Source organism: Rhamphochromis longiceps, linkage group LG8 (assembly GCF_057381845.1).
Source record: "Rhamphochromis longiceps isolate RC_006_pf linkage group LG8, R_longiceps_female_GT1.1, whole genome shotgun sequence".
In the NCBI taxonomy this organism is placed as follows: Eukaryota; Metazoa; Chordata; class Actinopteri; order Cichliformes; family Cichlidae; genus Rhamphochromis; species Rhamphochromis longiceps.
This window is the reverse complement of record NC_140564.1, coordinates 29,730,036-29,756,170: the sequence shown is the minus strand read 5'-3', so window position 1 is coordinate 29,756,170 and position 26,135 is coordinate 29,730,036. Positions and strand designations below refer to the sequence as shown.

The 26,135-nt window shown below is 40.7% G+C and overlaps 2 protein-coding genes across 3 annotated transcripts; one reads left to right on the top strand and one right to left on the bottom strand.

Annotated features, from left to right (window-relative positions):
* Window positions 1-2,457: 2,457 nt before the first annotated feature.
* On the bottom strand, window positions 2,458-17,549 carry nbr1a (NBR1 autophagy cargo receptor a). 2 transcript variants are annotated; one of them, XM_085416958.1, is made up of 22 exons: window positions 17,305-17,546; window positions 16,892-16,954; window positions 16,777-16,795; window positions 15,817-15,839; window positions 13,479-13,661; window positions 13,198-13,275; window positions 12,872-13,095; window positions 12,632-12,751; window positions 12,129-12,428; window positions 11,619-11,778; window positions 10,958-11,206; window positions 8,678-8,818; window positions 8,388-8,463; window positions 8,100-8,210; window positions 6,510-6,689; window positions 6,262-6,420; window positions 5,976-6,130; window positions 5,474-5,886; window positions 5,254-5,339; window positions 4,957-5,044; window positions 4,628-4,727; window positions 2,458-3,973 (listed from the first exon to the last, which is right to left on the bottom strand). In XM_085416958.1, exons 1-22 carry the CDS (start codon window positions 17,404-17,406, stop codon window positions 3,791-3,793), a joined length of 3,213 nt encoding a protein of 1,070 aa, XP_085273084.1. In that variant the 5' UTR covers window positions 17,407-17,546; the 3' UTR covers window positions 2,458-3,790. The 2 variants fall into 2 exon arrangements, with proteins under 2 accessions (XP_085273084.1, XP_085273085.1); XM_085416959.1 differs by lacking the exon at window positions 12,129-12,428 and having other exon boundaries at window positions 17,305-17,549.
* Window positions 17,550-17,570: 21 nt separating this feature from the next.
* Window positions 17,571-25,859, top strand: psme3 (proteasome activator subunit 3). Its single transcript, XM_085416961.1, has 10 exons — window positions 17,571-17,728; window positions 18,232-18,264; window positions 18,876-18,938; window positions 22,617-22,721; window positions 22,820-22,868; window positions 22,948-23,066; window positions 23,372-23,508; window positions 23,631-23,685; window positions 24,463-24,549; window positions 24,640-25,859. Exons 1-10 carry the CDS (start codon window positions 17,687-17,689, stop codon window positions 24,718-24,720), a joined length of 771 nt encoding a protein of 256 aa, XP_085273087.1. The 5' UTR covers window positions 17,571-17,686; the 3' UTR covers window positions 24,721-25,859.
* Window positions 25,860-26,135: the final 276 nt, after the last annotated feature.

Sequence of the window (26,135 nt, the reverse complement as noted above, 5' to 3'; positions counted from 1 at the left end):
TCAACAAGCAAACTGACGTCCTGTAAAAATGTCATTTGCCCTGATTGTTGTACATCTCCAAAAGTTGTCTGCTGGAAACAAAAATACACCTTTCTGAGTATAAACAACTCCCTATTTTCGTCTAGTAAAACACATTTCTGTAGCTAGACAGACCGCAGGAATTCATAATAAAAACATAGCCTAAATGTAATAAAATGAGCCCCAAATTATTGTGAAAGATCTAGATTCTAGTAGAGATTTAAATTTAAACAAGAAACAGGTAGGAAACAAGGCAGGTATCTCTCAAAATACAACAGAACAATGTAAAAGGAGTAAAAATGGCAATTAGAAAATTATTTATACTCTTCTCAATAATCAGTGGAAAAGTTTTATTGGTGTTCAAGCATTGAAACCAATTTTAAAACTGCTGACCAGCTTTTTGCAGGTTTCTTCTGGGATTTGGCTGGAAGGCGTCTTTGTCAACACCATAATCTCCAACTCCCTGCAGATTCTCTATCAGAGTAAGGCGGGACACTCCAAAATGTCACAAGATGACTTTAAACCTAAATACGGCAGGCGGGTGAATCATTTGGGGCTTAACAGTATGTTTGTGTTGTGTATTTACACCTTTAAGCACCCACACTAGACACACAACCTATTTATGCTATATTCTCTTCAATAAACACAGTGTTCTGACATCAGGTTCCTTATTTCATTCCACTCTGCCAGATGCCCTGCTTTGTTAGCAAACGTTTTAAACAGTCAAATCCTGTACAAGTGGCCACAACCTTTAAACACAACTCCATATTTGACAGAGACGTTACCCTTCTCCTACCATATTTGCCGTTTCATAATTGACCCACAGATTTCAGTTCAGTTTACTATAACTGTCCCGGCTGGCACAGCTTTTGGATGCAGTTGCTAGTTTCAATAGAGAAGAGGTTTTGAGTGGGCGGCATGTGAGCGTTTGATATGAAATATTAGTCTTTGAAAATGTATTAAAACAGGAAATGAGTCAGTTAGAGTGGCAGATGTGTGCGGGCCTGTGCTGGACCTCTAGCAGTATCTTCATTATATGAAAACCGACTCTATGAGATCCTAAAGAAATTGATTTTAAAAGTGAAACTACTGATTTACTGGGGTTTTCCCATATAACCATCTCTAAGGTTTACAGAAAATGCCCTGAATTCACAACATGTTGAACCTTGTAGTAAATGGCCTGCATTTGTATAGCGCTTTTCTAGTCCATAGGACCCCAAAGCACTTTACACTACATTCAGTCATTCACCCATTCACACACACATTCACACACTGGCAATGGCAAGCTACATTGTAGCCACAGCTGCCCTGGGGCGCACTGACAGAGGCGAGGCTGCCGGACACAGGCGCCACCAGGCGTAGTGAAGGCTGCAGAAGGCTAGAGAAGGAAACACAACATGGAAGGCCACTCCTGTTGGCTAAGAACAGGAACATGAGGCTGGAAATTGGACAACAGAAGGTTAGAAAAATGTTGTCCATTCTGATGAGTTTGAATATTTGCTGTGGGATTTAGACGGAAAGCTCAGAAATGGGTATAAACAAACAGATCCATCTTATTTTATATTAACTGATGGCTGCTTCCAGCTGACTCTACCTCACCACGACACAAAGCTCAGATATTCTCAAACTGGTTTCTTAAACATGACGGTGAGGTCAATGTACTCAAATGGCCTCTGCAGTTATCATATCTTCAGTAGAGCACGCTGAGCTGTGGTGGAACAGTCATGGATGATGTGAAGGCATCAAATCTGCAGCAACTTATATGATGCTGTCATGTCAACGTCGACCAAAATCTCCAAGATATGTTTCCAGCTGAATCTATCCCACAGTGTACCTAATAAAGCGTTAGTGAGTGTACATCTAGTTTAACTGATCATCTGTTTCCCTTTGCTTACAATCTCTATGCAAAAATTGGCAGTTTACTGTGTAAATATTACAGCTGTATAAAACTTGTAGTTGCATCTGAAACACAAAGGAAGTTTACAAAAATATTTTTTAGTAATATGCATTTTAACATAGTTTTAACACTGAGTCATTAAACTGTAAAAGTCACTAAGTACTGTTACTTCTAAAGAAATCGGGGTTTATAGAGCTCCTGGTGGTTTATGGGGCGATCGTGGCTCAAGAGTTGGATGTTCGCCTTGTAATCGGAAGGTTGCTGGTTCGAGCCCCGGCTTGGACAGTCTCGGTCGTTGTGTCCTTGGGCGAGACACTTCACCCGTTGCCTACTGGTGGTGGTCAGAGGGCCTGGTGGCGCCAGTGTCCGGCAGCCTCGCCTCTGTCAGTGCGCCCTGGGACTAGTTCTTAGGGACTAGTAAAGCGCTATATAAATACAGGCCATTTACCATTTAGTGTCCCCAGGGAATGCAAAGCTGTATGACCTGAGTCAAACACATACTATAAGACAAGCAGTGTGTCATTAACTGGACAGGCAACAGGGATGTGCAAATAGTTTATTGGCAGATTGACAGAGCATTGTTTAATGTATATATTCTGTGACAGAATAACTTGAGATTGTAGATATAGTCAGAATTATTTTCTAGAGCATGGATTTGAAACATGGACAGTGATATTCATAAGAAAATACTGATTAAGAAAAACCCCAAACACACAAAAAGGCGAAATCATTCAAAGAGATGCACAGTAACTTAAAACCTGACAGACGCTCATCACAGTCAACATGTCAACCAACATGTGTCCTTCAGTAAACTAAGGAAAAAACAGGAAATGTAGCGAAATAAAAACATACTTGGTTCTGTTTTCGTTATGAGCTTGAGGAATGTGTCGTTAGAGACGTTTCTGCTTGAGTTAGTGTTTAAAGACATTTTTTAAGTTAGTGTTGGTGTTTAAATGAGAACGAGCAGAGATGCAGGCAGGCAGGGATGACGACAGATGACGCAAAGCGGACGTTTTCCATTCTAACTGTGCTAAAAATCACGAAAAACACGACTCGTCTCTAAAAGCCTCTACCTGTCATGCAGGTGTCTCCTAAACAGCAGTATAAAAAACAAAACAGAAACATCTGCATCTGAGCAGTGATCCGTTCGGACAGTTTTGTGTACATTCCACATGTCAACGTCTAAAATAACAGTACTCTGATACAGAAAAAGATTGCATTGTTAGGCAGATTTCACTACAATAATCAAGAAATGTCTTAAATATGTGTTTCTTGTTCTTATTACTGCACTTTTACCCCTAACCCCCAGAGGATTCACAAAGCTTCATAGCATCATCGTACACGAGCGCTGGCTTTTCAGAACATGTTTGGACATTCAGCAGTTTTCATTCTCACAGCTTTGTGCTCCATGAGACTCCAGGCAAGCCCTGCCTATACACTTATTTCTCAGCACTGAGGAAGCAGCTGCTACGGCCATACGAACACTAAGATGATGAGTTGGAATACACACTTTAGTCCTGTCCAGATGTTACTTCCTGCTCCTTTTGACCAGCACCATAGAGCTCTAAGGCCCAGGTAGGCATGGCAAAGATTAACCGCCATCATCATAACTTCTGAGTGTGTATTGGTGGTTAACTGTATCAAAATGTTAAAGCTAAATTAAAGGCAAAGGCAGGAGCAGCCACAAATGAATGTTCATTTATCTCTTATAATTAAGAAATAAAGGCTACGGTATTTCATATTGATCCCAATTATCTTTCAACCTTCAACCAATAGATTGAATCCAATTATTTTTATTATCCTTACACTGTGTTTTAAAGTCAAACTAATTCACAACCTTAACGCTGACTTTTCACATCTTTGCCACCTTCACTCCTAAGTAACGTTATATCTGTTGCGGCGGTTTTCGGCCAACTGCACCAGCTCGTCGACGGTGTGCTCCAGGCTGTAGAAGTGCTTCTTCAGCAGTCGCCGGTTCATCCGTTGGTCTCTGAAACCCATCTCCAAAAGCTGGTCCATCTTGGAAGGGCCTTGTGTGGTGGCTGGGTCGATGCCTCGCTGGAAAAGAGAAGAGAAACGTGGGTGAATTTTTACCAAAGCAGGGTGGTAAGAGGAATATAATCAGGGATGTGTATCTTATGATTATGAGGTTGTTGTGACTAAAACTGCACTTTCTGTGGTTTCACTCATGTGGCTTCAGAAGGACTTCCAGAAATCCCTGGGAAAGCAGCCCTAAGCGCCCTTGTTCTGTCAGTAAACACTTTACTGATCGCTTCCCCTCTCATCCAAGAGATTCTAAAGAATTAAGGGGCTCCACCAAGGCCCAGTACAAAATAAATAATAATTAGTGTGAGCTGTGAATTACGCGAAGCTACTCTAGCGGAGTAAAAGAAGAAAAATCTGGAGTTTAAAATGGATCACTGTTTGAGGATGGATCACTGATTTAATATAGAAATAATCACATGATCCATTATATTGTTGATTATAGCGACTGTAAGAATTAATTAACCCAAAAATAATAAATAACACAAAACTTAGATGCATTTTTAGTGCAGTACCTTATGGGATTCAATCATAGCAAAAAAGAACATACAGAGTATAACAGAGATGTTAAATTTTCTTTCAATCCTCATTAAATCCTTGAAGAGATGATACATTCTGGCATATTTGCTTGTGTGTGAGTGTTTCTAAACAGCAGGATGTGTTATATACCTCTACTGAACAGCTTGGTCCAGTGAAGAGAGCCTTATAAGCAGATGCTGCCACAGAAAGAGCTCCCTTAACAAGTCCCTCTGTGATTCCTCCTTGGCCCCTGCAACGAATACAGCGCTGTCGTTACACAACCTTACACAGAACAGTGTTACAGGAAGCAATGTGGCACAGTTAGCCACGCTGTCACGAAACGCAGACAACATGCCACATATCTAAGAAATTTTACCGATCCTGCAGGATATTAATAGATCAAACAATAACATGAAACATGAACGTGTTAAAGACACACGCACATTCAACAGAAATAAGTCGTTGTTGTTTTTTTGTACCTTGGCTGCAGAGCATTGCTGGGCCTGGGATTATATGTCTCAAAGGCACTGGCTGCTGAGCCTGCTGATCTTGACAGACCAGATGATACTGCAGAACAGATAAAAAAGGGAAATTACACGAAAACAAAGGTTAAATGAGGAACAAAACCCTTCGCTGAAGCAACAGATCCTTAAAGGTGGTGTGCAGTCTAACTTCCTTTCTTGGCTTAGTGGGCAAATTGTGTTTCCTAAGTAATGTGAGCTGTGCTGTTATTTATATCTAATGTAGTTACACCTAGCTGTGGCAGTGATACTCACCATTGAGGTGGACTCTTGGTTGATGCGGCTCATTTGGGTCACAGGCTGGAGAACTGGGATCGTCAGCCAGGTAAAGTGCCTCAGACCTGAAATAATACAGAAACTTTTATTTTAAAAAAAAATGAGGCTAGTCTGGGCATTGGGAAAAATCCTGGCAGGGAAAAAATAATAACATTTTGCTTTCATATCATCTATCATCCAAATGTGTCCCCCATCTAACCTGGGTGAGTAGAGGGTCGGCGGGGGAAGCAGGGGGTCAGGGAATGGCACCACTTCAGGGGTTAAGGTCACCTCATCCACAGTTTGGGAGGCACAGGGCATCTGGTTCACACTGCTGTTGATTTGAGTGACTAGTGGAGGCCCAGCGTTTCCCAGTAAATCCTCAGCAGAGGCCACCTCTGTCAGCTCCTGCCTCTCTCCCAGTAGTGCATCCCTGCCCGGCTCCATGATGGACTCTTCCTCTTCCTCCTGCTCTACATCCGATTTGTCCGAGGCCAGAGCAGCAGCACCAGTGCCAGGCTGCGACATGGCGGAGCTGTACATGGACTCCCCCAGAGGCCGGCTGGTGTCAAAGCAGTCTGGGAGGATGACGCTGTAATCGTCAGAGGAGACTGAGGAGATCTGGCTGCTGATCTGAGGCACAAGAGAAGAATATGAGGATATTATTACATGAGAATTTCTATACAAACTCTCTTACAATAATTTAGATCTAATCAAGTCACCTCATCCCAGTCTTCCCCTTTGTTTCCATCCTCCTCTTTCTCTTCTCGATCATCCGTCACGTTCTGGGTACCATCACAGGCCTCAAAGTCTTTGTCCTCGTTATTATGATGTGAACTCATACGCAGGTTTTTATTCTCTGGTTCAGGTGGAGAAACTTGCAAGAAGGAAAGAAATGACTAAAATCAACATCTGGATATTGAGGTCACACCATAACATACAAATAGAAACAGACATTTTGGTAGAAAAAAGCAGAAACAAAAAAAACCCCAGACGTTGTGCACTAACTTGGCCTGGTTTCCTCTTTTTGGGCGATCCAGTTGAGTCCTATGTTTGTAGGCAGAGCTGAAGTTTCAGGTTTAACGGCGCCGATCTCATTTCCTTCTTGAAACTCATCGGTCTCCTCCGACTCATCTGTTTTCTCAAAGTTCAGAACCGGGGAAACTACTGGAAACGTGTGAGAGTAGCACAAAAACAACAGCTTAGCACATTAAACAAGATGATGTTGACAACTGATAAACTGGTAGGCTCCTCACCCTTTGGTTCGTGGCCGCAGCGCTGGAGCCTGCGAGGGGGTCTGTGGTCGGGGGCTTCTTCCAAAGCGAGGGATCGCATGACGGTCTCACACAGGAACTGTGCTCCACTGATCTCATCGTCCCTCTCCTCCTCCTGGGCTACAGGCGTAAACACCTCCTTCAGATTCCTCAGTTTCCGTCCTTAGGAAAGTCCAACAAACAATTAGATAAATAATTTTGCACTTCACTTACAGCCTACGGGACAGTAAGAATTTATTTAAATATACGTAAGCCAAACTATATGAGAATGACTTTTGAAGACATTCTCACCAAACCTCAGTCACATATCTTGGAACAACTATGTCTTTAAAACTTTAAAACAAGACACCATGGGCAAAAATAATTACAACTTTGGCTACCACGGTTTATAACTGAGATAATACAAGTGTTTTGACTCCCTGCCATGATGGTGCTGTAGGATTAGTTTAAATCAGTTGTTAGTTTATGCATCCTAGTTCTAATTAAACCGCATGGGAGTGCACTTAATTAAAAAAAACTGACATTTTTTAAATGTAATAATTATTTGATTTGATTTAAAAATCACACTTTAAATCAAATCATGTGATATTGTTTGGCTATTTAACTGCAAACACCATAAACTTGCATTAAGTCCAGAAATTAAATCACGAAAGGTTCGAGTGGGCTGATCAGTGAGCCACCAGACAGTTACAGCAATTAGCTGGCTTGATTTTTAATCGACAGCTCGTGCGCTTTGTTTCGATGGCTGGAATTTCTTCCTTCCTGATAAAGTTTAACAGCGTTGATCCAGCAGCCATCACTCAGATGAATACTATCTTTGATGACAAAGACACTTTTATTTTAAATGTTAAGTATGATTAATGCTTCTGTGTTAAATCTACACATTTGTAGAAACCTTCACTAAAGTTTGAAGTGCACTTCCACAGAAAACCGCCACCATTTTTTTTTAAATGACTGGAAGATAATGATTGAACTCAAAGAGAGAAACTCCACCAGCAGCTAGTGTCTTGGTGGCAAAACTGTTGAGCTATCCAAGAATACGGCCGTCAGGCACTTGTGTTGACTACACTGTAGGCTCAAAGCAGATTCAACACATATAGTATAAGTCATGCGTAAGTAATTAAGACTCATTGTGCAAACCAAATCAAATTAGAGGTACAAAGAGCTTAACCTGAACTGAAATCTAATGTGTAAAATGACTGAAGCTGCCCTCTAAACAGCTGATTTAAGGCAAGAATACTTTTAATTCAAAAGTTTAAATTTTATTCCTTTTTTTTGCCTGTCCCGTTTTGCTCTTTTGCCATCAGAATTATTGTCTAAAGGCGAAGAAAGATGCCCAACGGATTTACTTTACCAAATGGACCATCCCAGCCTTGTGGCAATGGTCTATTTGATTCACCTTTTATTGTTTATTTTATTTTATTTTCACTTGCTAAATACGGGACAGACTTGACTGGGGTTAAATGTTAAATTTTATTCCTAACATCCCATGGCTTAGTTTTCCAGTAATTGTAAGAATTCATACTGAATACACATTACTCTGTGTGTCTTCTATTACTCTATTCGCCTCACCAAAAAGTTTTCGGACTCCTGAGATCTCCGTTTCCTCTTTTTTGGGAGATGGGCTGGACTTGTCCAACACAACAGTGCAATAGGGAAGAGGGGATATACACGGTGTCAAATCTAGAAATGAATGAAGAGAAAACACGACACAGTTTATGTTTCTAAATCCTGATGCGTTCACTTGGTTAAACTGTTAAACCTGGAAAGAACAAATTTCATCCAAAACCTTTATTCAAAAAACAGATAATGAATAATAACAGTTATTCTTCTTGTATTAAAGCATTAAACTTGACTCACCTGCAGGGGTGTTATGAGGAACCTTTTCCAGGTCGTCCGCAAAATTTAAATCCAGCAACTCAAAAGATAGAAGATCCTTAATAACAAAACAAATTAGGGAAAATATAAAAATAAGTGCCAGTGTACTTCTGCCAAGCTCTGTGTATAATTAAGAGCCAAGTACTGTTTGTTATTCAACAGATTTCACATATTTTCCTTATTAAAAATTGCCCTTGCTGCTAGCTTTCAGGAGTATTGACTGAAGCTACTTTAAAGCATGTTTTAGGTTTCTGAGCTTTTCGAGTGCACACCTGTGCAGTCATGAAGTCCACTGGTGGGAAGTAGTAGTCTTCAGAGAAGAGGCCTGCCAAGAAGCCAGTGTGGCCCTTCTTGGCCCGCGCCTCCTTCTCCTCTGGCTTCATCTCTTCCTTCGGTGGTCTTAGATCTTTCTTCTGAAGGACAAACAAGTGTGCCATCGTTAGTGTCACTAAAGTGTACTGAAACTTTTCAATTCATAATATGATTTTTTTTTCAATTTTACTTCTGGTGTTTATAGTATATGATCTTTTGTCATGCATTAAGCTTTTTAATTCTGTGTTATTCTTAATTTTCAATTTTTATCGTAAGTACATAGAGTCACATGCTCACATACTGCAGTAGAGAACATTAAATATGTACAATGATTTACAAATTAGTTCCTATTTATTGTAAAATACCTCAACGACATTATGTCAAATGTTGAAACAGATTTTTTTTTTTTTTTGCTGTGAGCACAATTCAAAAAGCTTTAAAAGCAAAAGTGATCCTATTCTTGCCTAATAAAGGAATCCACTAGCTCAGCAGTCCAGAGCCTCCTACGTCATTATGCTTCAAATGTTTGCAATGGCTCACGGGTCTGGAAAGCAGGCAGGCCGGTTTAGTGGGGAGATTCTTTTACTATGAAGACGAGCAGCTGTAATGAAGAATGTGATCTGAGATGTTCCTTTGTTGCACAGGACAGAACTTCCTACAAAGTCATGTCACATCAGCACATGTCTTGAAAGCCTGTACACAGTAGCATTACAACCCAAGTCATGTGTACTAAGGCCCGTCTTTACCATCAAGTATACTGGGTTTTCAAACTTTGATTGGTAAGACCACAGGACTGTTTTCCACTTTACTTCAGGGCATTTTAAAGAGGCTCAAAGAGCCTATACAGTGATTTTCAATCTACTCCTGCTGTGCACATACCTGCTTACATACCTGCACAGCAGGTATGTTCTTACAGGTGGATTGTAAAACATAGCCCCATTTTTACTTCTAAAGACCTCAGCCTGCCTGTGATGCTATGTTTTTGTGCTTGGTTGCACTTTGCTTCACTTTTTTTAATGTGTTTCTGGCGACATCACAGTGGTTCTCTGCATGTTTGATTTGTTTTTTTACACTGGAAAACCTTCCTGATCATAAAGGGATCTGTATGCGCTCCTGGGATCGAACCAGAACTTTTATACTTGTTAGGCAAAGGTGTAAACCACTACGCTATGAAACCACACATACACTAAATTTAAAAAATGTTTCAACATTTGATATAATATTACTGGACTGTTTTCGATTAAAAAATATAGCTTAATGTTATAATATATATTGCATTATAATATTACTGATATTTTGCACAGCTGCCCAGCTTTTTTGAGAAACGGTAATTAATTTGGTAACTGATCTATCAATTATTTTTAGAATTTATTCAAAAGGTCACAGTCACACAGGCCTGGAAACTAGTTGGTGGACAACCTACACGGAAGAAAAAATAATTATTCACAAACCGGTTGCGAGTGATTGTTGTGAAATCGATTTCTAAAGTTCCTTTCACAAGGCCTACAAACAAACTGGTGACCACGTAGATGGTTGGCAGTGGTTTGCTGCAAACCTCCTTGTGATTCCTTCGGTCGCCAATGCGTTGTCGTGTGCATGGAAGATGCAAAGCAAACACTCACAAACTACTCACCAAGCAGCAGTGAAACCGCGCAAACCGGAAACGGAGAACATGAAGTAAAAGTTGCGCCCTTTAAAATGTCATGGCTGAAGCAGTAAGGCACAGCTTTTACTTTGAAGACAGTTGTTCTGTCTTTTAAATTTCTCTGCAGCTCAGAGAGTAAAAGGCTAATCTTTGCACAGATGTTAGCATCTTCCAGGCTACAAGCCTGTGCAACAATGGCAATCTGCTAGCAACCAAAGAAATCACAAGGAGTAGTAACCACCCAACAACCAGTAGGGAAAAATGCACTTTTCCCTCAGGTCGCCTGTGGGTCATCCACTGGTCCCCAAGCCCGTGTGACTGAGGTCTAACTTGCTATATTTGCTGTGTTATGAAAAGCAAATCCACACATTTAGCAAACAGGAAACATTTAAAATGCATTTTAACAGTTTAACTGATTGTAGAAAATATTTTAATGCTTCTGTTACGGTGTTACAGCCCTATAATTATCCTGTTTGTTTCAGAGAAATATGTAGAGTGCGTCATCCATGTCCACGACTAACAGCCTGAATTAAGTCAATAATCTAGATGTGCACATGTTGCAGCTGTGCAGGGTGTTACTGAATAGCAGACTTGCCAGTCGTTTTCTCTGATGCCTGAGTCCGGTGCGTTTGTCTCTTTGCTTGACCACGATGCTGCACCAGACACGCGGGCCAAACTGAGACCCACAGTGCGCCAGGCGCCAGTGGGAGGTGTACGTCCCGTCTGTCACAGGAGCAACTAAGGCCACACTGACCATTCCCACATGTCCGGGTGGCAGCAAGGGCACCGGCACCTCCCTCTTCTCCTCTGATGCCAAGCTGAGGTTTCCCCACATGAACACTAGCTGGGTGCACGTACACACATACACAAAACACAAAATAGGAATACACATGCGAAAAAGCACAAAGACGAGAGCATGCAAAAAAGTCACATAACTAAAAGAATACATACAATCAAGTCAGGGGCACACACACACCCACACCCACCCATACACACACACACACACACACACACACACACACATCCATTCAAACAATGACAAAGACTTCAAACTTAAACTACAACACAGATTAACTGAATTAAAATAATAAATATCTTAGACAGAGAGGGCGTTAGTGGTATTACGCTGGGTAAAAAATTTTAACAGGTGTTAGTGGATAAGACGAGGCTATGAGTACAGTGGGGGCTCAAAGTGGAAGTAAAGCAGGAGGGAAAGATAGAGTGCAGCCTGTCCTCTTGACGAGTGGGAGGGGTACCTTAGTCTCTGAGGTCCAGCAGATAGAGCCCGTGTTCTTCATCTTCCAGTATTTGATGAACTTGGTACCAGGCTCCAGATTGGTGCCGTCAGGCAGATTTTCATCCAGAAACAAGGCAGCCATAGTGGGCACCAAGGACGTGTGCGAGACCCCGGGACCCCTAGTTTCAAGTGTACAGAGCATTGTTGAAAAAAGCCCTGGTTTCTTATAATACCCATCTTTTGTTCTCTACGAATCAAAAAAGCAGGACCGCAGATTTTTTTTTTTTTTTTTTTTTGCAGCTCAAAAGCAATTTTCTTAGAAAATCTATGAAGCAGCAGCAGCAGTTTTCACATTGAGGTAGTTCCAACAATTTCCACCACCCCAGAGCAGCCAGCGATACACTCATACAGACTAGATTACAAAGATGGCATATTTTCATTTCTTTTCTTGGAAAAAAAGACTTTTTTGCATCCATGCTGGGTTCAAGGTACCCAGCACTGTCGGACGCTCTTCCGAGGTGGCTCTTACTCTGGACTGGAGGCCTGGGGTTCAGGGACCAGGGCAGGGATGGGACCTTGGGCTGGGGCTGGACCTGAGGCTGTGTCTGAGGCAGTAGGAGGGGACAGGGCAGGGACCTGGGTGGATGTGGAGGCCATGTTTGTCAGAGTGGCTCTTCCTGAGGTAGAGGGCCCACTCCACTGCAGCCCCCTCTTCTCCAGTCTCAGTTTCTTCTTGATTTCCTTCACTTCGGCTCTTAGCTGCCTTCTTTCTGCTTTGAGGCGCTGTCGTTCTGCCTTGCGCACTGTCCTGTCTCCTCGCCTTGGGAACCTGGTTTAAAATGTCATCAGGAACACCTATTTGTGGACTATCAAATGTTTATTTTCCAAAAACAAAATCATAAAAATTCCCATTGATAAGTCATTAATTACAGTAATCTAGCTGCAAGAATAATTTACAATCCCACTTTGTGTGTGTTTCTATTCATATTTTCCTTCATTAATGCAGAGTTATCCTCAGATTAGGTTGTTTACCTTAACTCTCCTGACATTCCATGTTCTGGGATGGAGAGAGGTGTCTTGGTTCTCACGAGGTTGTGGCTAGGGTCATGGCTATGTCTGCACATCTCACACAGGATGCAGGATGGGCACACGCTGGCGGGGAAAATAACAAAGACATTAATGTAAACATTTACACAGCTACTTAAAAAACACCAAACATGTAAAAATGGTTAAAAACAATGTTGTGATGACTAGAGTTAATTTCATGCATACCTGCACTTGTAGGCTCCTTCAGAGGTGAGTTTGTTGCAGCTGCTACAGTTTGGGGTGTAGCCAAGAGATCCATTCGAGGTGGAGGGGCCTGGTTTGGGTCCCATAATACCGCCAATAGCCCCAATTGCCTCAGGGGGACCTTCAGGGGATTTGTGGGTACAACACTGGACAGAAAAGTCGCTGCACATTCTTTCTACTACCTCCTTTACCACCTCATCCTTAAACTATGAAAAACAGAAGCAGAGCACAGTATTTTATTTAATCGCAAATCAAAAATAAAATGTTCAATGTAAAAATACTGCTTCACAGCAGCGGTTAAATTTTACCTTCTCCATGTATGATCTAAACCACATAGGAGGGGGCTCATCATCTGGTTTGTTCCCCTTGTTATCTTTTACTGCTACCTGCATGAAAATACACCATTCTTCAGTTAAGTGACAAAATCAGAGATTTTAGCTTTTAATAAAGAAGCACAAACTTTTCCCCCAACAGGCACAAAAACTTAACTGACTTGAGGCATCGATTTTATTAAAATGATTTCAAAGACACTGCACATGTGAGAATCTAAAGGGAGAAGAAAGTTGGGGGGAAGACTAGAATTACTTACAGCTTCTCGCTCAGGGGTGACCTGCGTGCCTTTGTCCACTGTTTTAACCCTTGAGGGGTAAGGAGGAGCGGGTCGAAGGTCTCCTTTCAGCTCCTTCACCTCGGTCTTCAGTGGGCCCCCACAGGCCTGTCCTTTCATCTTGTACACATTCATGTGTAACTGGTTTCCCTGCTTCTCTGCACTCTGCATGGAGAATTAGCATAGAATGCAAACCGCAGTCAAGTGACACAGTAGCAACGTGATGTGTATACAGATGCATAGTACATATACTGCACATATATTCTGTTATTTTCACCATTTGTTCTTCTATAACTTTAGTAGTCTAATTAAGGACACCGTTGTGTTGTTTATGTCTTAAGTGTAGTTTTACGGTGCAAGTTCTCTATGTAAGGATATATACTATAGCAGTGGTTCTCAAACTGTGGTACGCATACCACCCGTGGTACGTGGGCTCCCTCTAGTGGTACACGTGAAGTCTCCAAATATTTTTAAAGATTGAATAATATACCATGTTCTGATTGAAAGATTTCTGAAAAATTAAAATAGTTCTGCTATCACTTCCAACATAAATGAAGACAGAAAACTAAACAGCAGTGACATTTTTAGGGTTACTGAAGTTGGGCTAGCTGGTATATAACGTTATCCGGCGACACAGCTATGTTAGCATAATATAAACACAGTGAAGCTGGAGGATGAACGCTAACTTTTTTTCCACTCAATAAAAGTTAACGTGAGGGTTCCCGATGGGTTGGGACAAATGCAATCATATGGCAGGATGCTGCAAATGGACCAAACTTCAGTCAGGAGAACGACTGAGATAATCCATCCACAATACGAGGTTAGTCATTAATATACTGCTGCATGGGCTGGGCTGTAGTTACACGGTAAGGTTTTAAAAACTGAGCTTTAAAATGAACTGGGGTGATAATAACAGAGAGAGGCTGACAGTGATCAATGCTATTTTTAGGGGCTTGTTCAGATTAAATAGAACAAGATACACAACAAAAACACAAGAGCCTTAATAAATGCAGAGTAGTTTAGACCCAGAAGCAGGTTTCATCACATCATCACTTAAAGATTGGATATCCCGCCTGCTGTTAATGTTTTAATGCAGTACAGTTGTTATTATTATTATCACTTGTCACATCCTGTTCCGGCTGCTGTTACAACCAAATTTCCCCTTGTGGGACAATTAAAGTGAAGAAGGTGAAGAACAGTGAAGAACAGTGAAGAAGGCCCAGCAGCGCCTCTTCTTTCTCAGGAGACTGAAAAGATTCGGCATGAGCCCCCGCATCCTCAGGACCTTCTATCACTGTGCCATTGAGAGCATCCTCACTGGATGCATCACCACCTGGTATGGCAACAGCACCGCCTACAACTGCAAAGCTCTCCAGCGAGTAGTGCGGTGCTCTGAACGGATAATTGGAGGTGAGCTTCCCTCCCTCCAAGACATCTACAGGAAGCGGTGCCTGAGGAAAGCGGGGAGGATCATCAAGGACTCCAGTCACCCCAGCCATAAACTGTTCAGACTGCTTCCATCAGGAAGGAGGTTCTGCAGCATCCGGTCCCGTACCAGCAGACTGAGAGACAGCTTTTTCCATCAGGCCATCAGACTGCTGAACACGTCATAGACACCTCAGCTTCACTACTGGAACTTCAACATTATGCACTCCACACTGTATATAAATGCCACTTGTTTTGCACATATTCAACTCTGTATATTTTATTATTATTATTATTATTTTATTTTATTTTTTTACTATTTAATTTGTAAAAATGTGTATACACACACACACACACACACACACACACACACACACACACACACACACACACACACACACACACGTAGGAAAATATTTAGTATACACATCCAGAAATGCATACACTATTATATATTGTACATATATTTATTAGTTTCAGGTTGGCCATTCTTGTATTTTGCTCGTTTGTGTTGTTGTGTTTGCACATCTCTGTTGCTTGTGGGGCTCGCACACAAGAATTTCACTCGCATGTGCTGTGCCAGTGTGCCTGCACATGTGATGTGACAATAAAAAGTGATTTGATTTGATTTGATTAAAGGATTTTTCTATTCTATTCTATTCATGACAGTTGAAATAAATAACATTCATATAATAAATAAAATTGTCTCGTGTAAACTGTATATGCTGTTAAGTAACCCTATACTACTGCACTTTAATGTCAGTCATAAGGCTGGTACTTTAAGAGCCATATATTTTATGAGGTGGTACTCTTTTTGAAAAGTTTGAGAATCACTCTACAGTAACAAAAGCTATTACTCTGTCATTTCTGTTTAAACCTAGCACTGGTACAGTACCTTGATGGCTTCTTCATATTCATCTGTGGGGGGGAAAAAAAACAAACAAACAATAAATAACTTCACATTTTGTGACTCAAATTTGTATTTTTCCCCGGTATTTTGATATTTCCATGTAGGGGTACACCAGGAGTAAGGGTAAAAAAGTTTAGGTTCCAAATGTATTAACTTTCCAGTTAACAACTTAAAAGACACAGCTTGACTCCACACATCATTGTTTACTGTTATGCATATTATGCTACATGTCCTGCAGGCAGAGCTGTGAGTATTCAACACAATGCATACAAAACCAGTTTGCGTGACACACATATTTTATAACTAATGCAGAAAAGGATGTTGATCACAATCCCTGTAACCAAAAGGCAGTTGCCTACACCATGGAGTGTTTGAGCCTACAATTGAATTACCCATTTGTTTTACTGTGTTACCTTTTGACTCTGTTTAACACCTTTGTGTGGACCACATGTTTTGCATGGCCTTTCAATGGTTCAGCATCAGTTTAGCTGTTGCTAAGTCCACTGTATTTAGGTAAATGTACCACCAAAGTAAATTCTGAAGACAGGACTTGACATAATTTCTACAATACATATTATGAATGCCAATATTATCTATCATAGATCCATATCAGGTTAGGAATCTATCAGTTGGACAGCTTTCCTGGATCAAACAGGTCATTAGGGGGTGACTATGCATGTAAGCACAATGGGTTAAGATGTAGTTAGGGAAAGGAGTCTTTGTTATCTTAGTTAACAGAGGTTTGTGCCTTTTCATGCTATTTTTCAGCCATCTGATAATCAAACATGTATTTGAATTTTGAGTACATTAAACCAAGCTTTAAACAAATGCTGGCTACATATATTTTTAACAAAGTCCTGGTGATTTACCTTTGAAGGAAGACCTAAGCCTAAACATATTCAACATAAAATATATAGAAAACAAGCAATTAAATATTGTCCTCACCTTGACTGTTTATGCAAATCTGAAATATAAGGTAAATGAGATCAAAATTAAAAACTGAACTTGGACTCTGCCAAAACATTAGCACTGAAAATCTGCAATGTACACAATCCCTTACCTCTTCATTGTCTTCATCAAAGTATTTCACTTGAAAGTGGTTGATCCCAAATGATGCTTTGATCTGAAAAGTAACGCAGAACAATTGAGAGCAGTTCAGTTTTTCTCCTCACACGTGTTAGGAAAAACATGACCCATGTCTGAGTCAGTGAGAAAGACCTCCACAGCTGGATACTGTATTATACATATGTAGTAACCTTAAATCAAACTGAGCACGTCCTCACTTGTGTGCCTATATTTTGTAAAGCTCCGGTTGGCTTAAAAAAATATTATTTACAAATACATTATTGTTATTGTCGTAACAACATCGATTATCCTTTGGGAGCTCTGTTTATATGTCTAGGCCAAAACGTCTAGGCCTACTTTTTCACTAAACTGCGCCAGCGTTTAGCCAAGACTCTGCTAGCTGCTTACCCAGACTTCAACAGCTTCCCACTCCAATTTATCCATATCCTGAGCCAGAAACCTCTTCACGTTCCCCCGGAAATTGACTTTAATAGTAACAGGGAGCCCCATGTCCGCCGTCTATGGGTGCTTAATGGCTATCATTTGCGTGAAACCCGGTCTGTGTGAGCCCCGCTGCCCTCGGATGTTTTCTCTTGTTTACATCGTCAGCTGCGTCTAGAAAAAGACGGTGACGTTGCGCGCAAGCGCGGTCGCAACACCGCCTCCGTCGCATGTTTATTGTCGTCATCTTTAAGCTCACGAAGTGTGGCAGACAAGTGATAAGCCACACGTTTACAGGTGAATTTAATGCTGTTGGGACAATCGTTCTGCTCATATTCGACTACATAAGATGTCTTCGCTCCTCAAGGTGGATAGTGAAATTAAAACCAAGGTGAGGTTTGGCCTTTTGTGAATTCCAGTTGAGTTTATACTGCGTGTTGTTGTTGCCATGTTCTTTGCTAGCATGTTAGCCACATTTAGTAGCATGATGTGGGAGCTCGGATAAGGCCAGGCTAAGAGCAGCTACCGGCTAACCGGTTTCTTGTTTCCCGCCTACTGCAGTACACCTGTCAAACCTTTCCCCAGGTGTGGTGTCAGGGTGGTGCTAAGCGTAACGGGGATCTAGATAAAGTTTGATTTACAGCCCCCTGTGCTGGGAAAATGGTTGCTGCTACTACGACCACATGCACTGAAGAAGGCCTGAGCTACCAAGTTAGCTAACTCAGCCAGCTGCCGTTCACACCGGCGTTGAGTTACCAATGCTAGAGGTTGTCTCTCACACTGAGGAACCGGTCATGTGTTTAAAACTGGACCAAAATAAAGTTTACTGACGTAAAATGAGTATTTTTTGTTAACTTGGTATTCAAACTCTCGTATATCTGTTTGTGTTTACAGGTCGCTGCTTTCAAGGAACGTATCACCGCAGAAGTAAGTCTCTGTCTTACGTTGTAAATTAAAATATATACATGCAGGAGTTAATCCTGGCTCATAGCGAGCCTTTAGGGGCCTGTAGTTAAGGCATAAAGTGTGCTTCTTTATTTAATGGAAGCCTGCGTCCAGCTATGAGTAAATTAAATCGAACTTACTGAAGGGGGAAACACCAGTCTGGTACTGGTATAACACCTTTTGTTCTATTTGAGCACTCAAAGCACTTTCTATTAAGCCCCATTCACCCAATTGCACGCTTTCTCACACACACACACACACACACACACACATACATACATTCAAACAGCATTTTTATCTGTACTTGAGCACTGTTTATCTGACATTCACACACACTCACCCACACACACACCCCAGTTGATGGATTGGGGACAACTGGGGTTAGTATCTTGGCAAAGGATACATTAACACATGTAGTGGAGGAACAAGGGATAAATCTACCAACCTTCTGATGTGTAACTAGTGTGCAAACTCACAGATATAGATGTTTCTATATATGTATAGCTAAATGTGTATATTTGATGAGCACTTTCATACACACCTATTATGACTGTGATGTCCAAGACTCCACTAACACTGCACATTTCTTCCAGGCAGAGGATCTAGTCGCCAATTTTTTCCCAAAGAAGTTACTGGAACTTGACCATTTCCTCAAGGTCAGTTAATTGTACATTCAGCTAAATAAAGTTGGCATAATTTTAAATCTTTGTGAATAGTTGAAACTCATTCCTTCCGATGTATTATTTGGCGTTAAAGTTCATTATTTATTAGTCAGTCTTTATCAGTTGTCCAGAGTTAAAATAGTAACACCCAGGTGCTGTTAAACAAATTCACTTTACGAACTGGGGCCTGTTCTTCGTACCGCGCTAAGTGAGTTAGCTGGATGAGATTGTTGACGATTTCGCGTGATCCTGGATCGTTCGGTTCCCCGAAGCCCATCCGGGACTTGCTGTCATAGCAACAGAGCCGTAAGCGTAAACCTGCTGGGGAGCAGGTTTACTTTATGTAAACAGGATTAGATCGCGGCCACGCAGGTATGTCCGCGTCATTCATACGAAAGCAACAGCGATATTCCACCACTGTTTCACCATAAATAAATAGCATCAATGTAACTAAAGATAATGCAGCACTTGATCCTTTTATTGATTTCACACAGATACATACAGGTCATTCCCTAAAAAAGGGAAATGTACTATTAACATTCTATTACATGTATGTGATTATTACAGATGTAATTCATATTTCAGAGTAGTAATTGTAAATTACTTCGTGTAATCAAGATGAGAGACCACGGCTATAAAAGCGAAGGTGGATTTGGGAAGTCTGTCGCAGTCATATCCTGTCCGTTTACGCGAGCAACCCATTGCGGAAGGTGCAAGATTGATAAGGAGAGTCCTCAGAATTCAGCGTATATTGCGGGACAGACAGGATCCTTTAGCTCAGCGCGACAGTGTGCTCATAGAGAGATATCGATTTTCCCGTGAGGGTATTATTCACTTAACCAACTTGTTGACGAGGGGGTGCAGGACCACCACCTGTCTTTTTTTTGCTCTGCCCTTTTCTTGGTTGCTGTTATGAACAAACAAACAGATTATTCCAGGGTCTCTTTCCAAGAGACGACAAGCAATATAAGTGATAAATATTACCATTCTGTAGAATATTCTTATATTTCACTTTTACTTGTTCCCATGTTCTAGTGGGTCCTGTTGTGGCTCTAATGTGAAAGGGGATATAATATAACATATTATAATATAATATAATGTAATATAATATTGGATAATATGGTGTGATATGATAAATCTACCCTACCGCCTACTGGTGTTGGCCAGAGGGGCCGATGGCGCAATATGGCAGCCTGGCTTCTGTCAGTCTGCCCCAGGGCAGCTGTGGCTACAACCGTAGCTGCCTCCACCAGTGTGTGAATGTGAGAGTGAATGAATAGTGGCATTGTAAAGCGCTTTGGGTGCCTTGAAAAGCGCTATATAAATCCACTCCATTATTATTGTTATTATTGAATTACTTACGAGTTTGATTTGTCAGCAACTTTCTGCCAGCCCTCTCTCCTTGCTTTTGTAGCCTTTGCAGTGTTCCCTTGCGTTTTAATTAAACTCTGAAACTCCTGAAATCCCTCACTCAAGAGTTCTTGCTCTGCTGCCGAAAAATACCGAGCCGAGCGCGCTCCTTCGACATTTTCGCCGACCAATCAAAGGGTTGCCGATCAATGTTTCTACTATCGATGCGTAGCCCCTGTTGGGCCACCCAGTGATCTCACATTACTTCATCCAGCTATACTAATCGTCAACAACAGGTGTGTTCGGGGAACCGGAATAGCGAGCTCAGAGTTAGCGCGATGATTTGGTCTTGGATGTTTCATTTGATCTTGGATGTAGTAAGCGACGTACGAAGCACAGGGCCCAGGTCATCAGCAAACATAAACATCTCTATAAAAGCAAACCATTTGAAGTCCATCATTTTCCAGTGAGGGGGGTTGCTCACTAGGGCTGCCACAAACGATTATTTTGATAGTCGACTAGTCAGCGATTACTTTTGCGATTAGTCGACTAATCAGATCATCATCCATTGGACGTAAAATGTACAGCTTATTGCACCAGCAGCATCTGCTCTTATATAACTATCATTAGCTTACAGCTTTAAGTGTTTAAGGTATGTGCTAACTAAAAATAAAGACAAGATGATAGTTTATTAAATTTTAATGACATTTGCAGAGTGTTTCGGTGGAGTTTAATAAACTCCTTGCTATCTAAAATATAACAGGACACCGGAGTAAATTCTCCAGCATCTCACACTTCTGATGATCAGCTGTCTGCTTGACGTTTATTCAGCTGTGTAAAAACTATAACTTTAATCTCAGCCAAACCGATTTACTCAGGAACAAATAAAACACTGAAAAAAGCCAAACAACATTTTGAGGTTATCTAAGTGACTTATATATCATGTTTAACCTGAGTAGTGAAAGACGGCGGTGGGTTTGAAAACGATCTGCCGGGAGTCCGTGTTCTCACGGCTCTAGTTAGCCTAGCCCCCGGCTAGCTATCGAGCTAGTGGGTAACAGATGCCTCCGAAAACGTCGGAGCGCTTTTGAAAATATGTGGTGTCTTGATAAACTGAGCAGATATTTGAGGTTTACACAGCTACATTCTCGCCTGAAAATATGTTAAACGTTTATTTTGTGACCCAGAAAGAATAATAAGAATAATATTAAAACTAACCAGCTGCCGCCATTGTTGGAAACTAAGCAGGGCCACAGTTTCTTCTTCTTCGGGGTTTAACGGCAGCTGGCATCCTTGGACATGCAGTGCTGCCATCTTCTGTTTCAGTCCATTATTACACTCTTAAATCCTACTACTGATTCCTGCGTCTTTTGTGATCTTACAAAGCTTCAAACGACGCGTCGACTATTAAATTAGTCGTCGACGATTTTGATAGTCGACGTAATCGTGACTAGTCGACTAATCGTGGCAGCCCTATTGCTCACAAGAGGAAAACATTGAAATGGCTGGTAATAATCGCAGTTAACTCACCCCCAAGGTCACACTATACAATGTTCAGATGTAATTTTTGTAAGAGTTATATCTCTGACTTTACAGGCCTCAGTTAGAATGTGAAATGTTAAAGTGCATGACAGCACAATTAAAGACCAGACTAGTATGGCTTGTTTGTAAGATTTGCTGGGAGAAGGCTCTTCAGCCACAGGACCTGGCCACCTTCCAGTCACAGAGTCGACCATGAACTCCTCTCTGTCCTAAAATAGATTCAAATGTGAGGCCATCTGTTTAACAGCTAAAGTTGGGTCACAAAAGACAATGATCTTCAACAGAATGAGCGAAAAAGAGAGAATAAGGTGTTTTGTGTGGCAGGGATTTATGAGACTGTGTATTAGTAAATAGCTGCAAACCTTAATGAAGTGAAGCAGCATATAAAGAGTGGGCAAAAATTCCTCCTGTGAGAGACTGATATCATACAGAAAACCATTCAGGTTGTTGCTGCTAAAGGTGGTTCTACAAGCTATTGAATCATGGTGTGGTCTTAGTTTTTTCTCACACTGCTTCTGTCCTATCGCTTGGTTATTGTTGACTACATAATGACATAATCATTTGAAGTCTTGGACATTACTATATATGTCACTACATAAGTCATATGTAGTTCTTCTGTGTTTGTATTCATCTGTTTTTTCAAACCTTCTAGATCATCTTTTTTGATGTCCTGACATGTGAAATAGATTAGATTTGGCAGCAGATGTGCTTTCTTCTTACCATGTCTGTATATTTATATTTGTACCATGTCTGACAACTAATATTCTCATTTTTTTTCAGGATCCAAGCATAAACATCACTGAACTGAAGGAAATTCACTCAGACATAAATCTGCCAGTGCCAGATCCCATCTTGTTCTCAAATCTCCACGACGGACTAGATGCGGTGAGGATCCATTTTAGAGTTCGATTTCGTATGGTTACGGTAACTGTTGGTAAGGCAAGGATGAGAAGTTGTTGCTAACTGTTGCATCTCTCTCACAGCAAAATGCCAAAAAGAGGAAGCTGGAGGATGGAAGTGGGGATGACATGGGTAAGTACAGCTTTGCTAGCTGAATATTTAGTCTGTATTTTATGTATTTTTAACTTTTAACTTTTTACTCCTTTATCAGTGACTGGCACCAAGGTCTTTGTCATGCCTGATGGGATGATGAAGAGTAATGCAAACCTTGTTGATCTTATTGAAAAGGTCAAGCCCGAGATCAGGACACTCATAGAAAAATGTAACACAGTAAGTAAGAGCTCTAAAGTCCTTCATCTAAGTAAGTTATTTTGGCCATTTGGTATCCCCAGCAAGGAGCCATGAACTTACAACAAAGCTAGGAATGTGTGACAAATGAAGGCTTACTAATGAAACAGGAGAAGCAAGGCACAGATTTAAGAGTTGGGACTGAAAACAAGCAAAGGGTATTGAATTTGTTCTTTATATAAGATGACTATCACATGCTCAGTATCAGCTAAAATGCTGTTGGCGTAAGTGTTTACTTGTCAGATGTTGCATCCTCTTTTCTTAGCTATATTTGTCTCTTTCTGCAGGTTAAAATGTGGGTTCAGCTCCTCATCCCCAGGATAGAGGATGGGAACAACTTTGGGGTGTCAATCCAGGAGGAGACAGTAGCTGAACTCAGAACAGTTGAAGGGGAGGCTGCATCTTACCTCGACCAGATATCAAGGTTTGCAGAACCTTGCAGAAATCCCAATCTCATATGAACATCCCGGCTTTGGGATTTGTCTTTAAAATGTGAAGTCGCTTTCATGTTAAGAGACCATTTTTGTCTTTCTTCCGTACTTCCAGATACTACATCACAAGGGCAAAGCTGGTTTCTAAAATAGCAAAATATCCACATGTGGTAAGTGAATAGCTTTAGTATTAGAAAGTAAAAAGCTATATAAGTTATACTATAGAAGTCTATCAAATGCTAAGAAATTAACTATTTTTTTTAAACAATTTCTTTCATTTAAGAGTTTTTCCTTTATACATATAAACAAAAGGAGAAGAGAAGGATTACAGATGATTTGTACATTTGGGATAATTAACCTATACACTTAGGGCTGTAAAATAACTATTTGCATTTTTTTATAAGAAATATTGAAAGAGAAAGCCTTTAAAAATATGTGGTCTTTGGTTTTAGGCTGTAAACGGTGACATCTAGTGGTTTACAACATATATAGCAGCCAGTTGCAGCTGGCCCTCATGCCACCCTCATGGAGTCAGTTTCTGACTGTTAGATCATTAACATCCAAACCAGTGGCCCACTCAAGGTCTTTTTGTAAAGGCTGTGGCAGTGTTCTTCCTCACAGAAAGGAGCAGATGTAAGTGTTGCTGAGTTTAAAGCAGAGTGTGTTTGTATATCTGGAAGAATTTAAAGCATGTGTATGAAACAATTTTTGTATCGGTCACCCTTGAAAAAGATTTTAATCTCAAGGTGCATCGTGGTTAAATAAAAGTTGATTGAAATGTCTTGTTGCAAAATTGAAAGTTCTTATTATCAATTATCCTTTAGTGAAATGACAAACTCTGATATCAGCCTATCTGCTAAAATTTCCACTGACTTCGGCAGTTCTGTTTTATATTTAAAAGAAGATGTACAATTAAAAATAAACATAGAATCAACTTTTTTAAACAGGAGGACTATCGGCGCACAGTAACCGAGATTGACGAGAAGGAATACATCAGTCTGAAAATCATAGTTTCGGAGCTCAGAAATCAATACGTATGTTGTGGCCTTCATTATTTATCAGCATCTATTTATACTTGCCTGTGTTCAGAAAGCAGAATAACCGATATGTTTGCTTGTTTCCAGGTAACGTTACACGACATGATCCTGAAGAACATCGAGAAGATCAAGAGGCCTCGAAGCAGTAATGCTGACGCTTTGTACTGATGTTCATCCAGCTGTCTCTGCATCCACCCACCCACCCCACGCCGTCTGCCCCCTCGTCTCTTCACCATGCCTGTTGAGCAACAGTAGCCGGGCCCCGGTCCGCAGGACTACAGCTAGACATTCACCTTCTCCAATACAATCAAGACAGCCCAATACAAAGACATAGCTTCTATAGATGGACACATGTTTTGTTTTGTTTGTTTTAATTGTAAAATATTGTTTTTAAACCGTTTGAAGAGTATTCACTCAGAAAATGGGGAGACAGATCATAAGCCCTTTTCAGACGTGCGCCAGATATCATTGCTATTAAACTGATGGCAGTCTGTCATGCACTCATCAATTTTGTGTTAATGTTCCTCATGTTTGTTCGTAATTTACAGAGAAGTTCTTGTATGCATGCGATATGTGGCAGCTAGTATTATCAGTATAAGCGGTGAAGTGTCACCACACTTGCAGCTCTTTCTGAGTGCAGGGCCTCTGTGTATGTGCAAGGAGCTGTACCCCGTCATTCCCACTCGGGCTCGGAAAGGATAAAACTCCTGGGTTAGTAATCCCAGATGAATGATTTAATTGGTGCTGATGAGATAAAATACTATTAAAATGGTCTTATTGCCGTTCAGGACCTGCGCATGCCTGTCTGCTACCGCATGAATTCAGGATTTTGCAGAGTGAATAAAAGTGTTAAGCAGTCTGGCTCGGTAAAGTTAAGATGGCTGTTTATTTGAAAAGTGCATGTCTGAAAGGGGCTTCTGATATCAAAAAGCGCTTTGTATTTTTTAATTTTAATTAAACATTTTGTCCTCAGATCCTCGTGAACGGCCTCATTTGTAGCTCTTAAATATTCAGAGCAAAGTGGTTTGTCATTATTGCTGCCCATTATTTGTTACTGTTTTAATTATTTTGTCTTATATTGGACTCCTGCTGCATCATCAGTACAGTAGTTCATAGGAAATGCAAAACATGCTGTTAAGTTGTTCTGCAAATGTTAGATATTGCGACGTGTAGATATCACAAAATATGAAAACGATGCAAGTTTTAAGTCGTGGGCTTAAATGATTTCAGTGAAAATTCACGAGTCAAAAGCTTCTTTTATGTTGGAGCATTCATTGTATTGAATAAAAGACTGTTTTTTGATAAGACTTTTGGAGGCATGTTGTAGGGTTTTGTTTTGTTTTTTATTTTTCTTTTGAAGTTTGAAGCAAAACATCAGATAGTGGTGTGACATGGATACAATGTTTCCTCTTGACCTGCAGATGTCGCTGTGGCTTGTAAGTGCTTGCTAGTTTAAGCCAAGGTGTAAAGGTCCCGACTTTTGTGTGTTTAAATATCAAATCCTTTGTCCCATGTGCATTTATTTCACACAGAAGTCAGCATCCCAAATATATATAAACACAAATCCACAGTTTAAAAATTAA

Excerpts from the sequence above, each read along its gene's own strand:
- nbr1a (XM_085416958.1), bottom strand. The coding sequence starts at position 17,406 with ATGGGGCTCCCTGTTACTATTAAAGTCAATTTCCGGGGGAACGTGAAG. Across the intron at positions 12,429-12,631 it reads GGAATGTCAGGAGAGTTAAG|GTTCCCAAGGCGAGGAGACA; the intron begins GTAAACAACCTA and ends ATTTTAAACCAG. Across the intron at positions 5,887-5,975 it reads AAGGGGAAGACTGGGATGAG|ATCAGCAGCCAGATCTCCTC; the intron begins GTGACTTGATTA and ends CTTGTGCCTCAG.
- psme3 (XM_085416961.1), top strand. The coding sequence starts at position 17,687 with ATGTCTTCGCTCCTCAAGGTGGATAGTGAAATTAAAACCAAG. Across the intron at positions 22,869-22,947 it reads TGGAAGTGGGGATGACATGG|TGACTGGCACCAAGGTCTTT; the intron begins GTAAGTACAGCT and ends CTCCTTTATCAG. Across the intron at positions 24,550-24,639 it reads CGGAGCTCAGAAATCAATAC|GTAACGTTACACGACATGAT; the intron begins GTATGTTGTGGC and ends GCTTGTTTCCAG.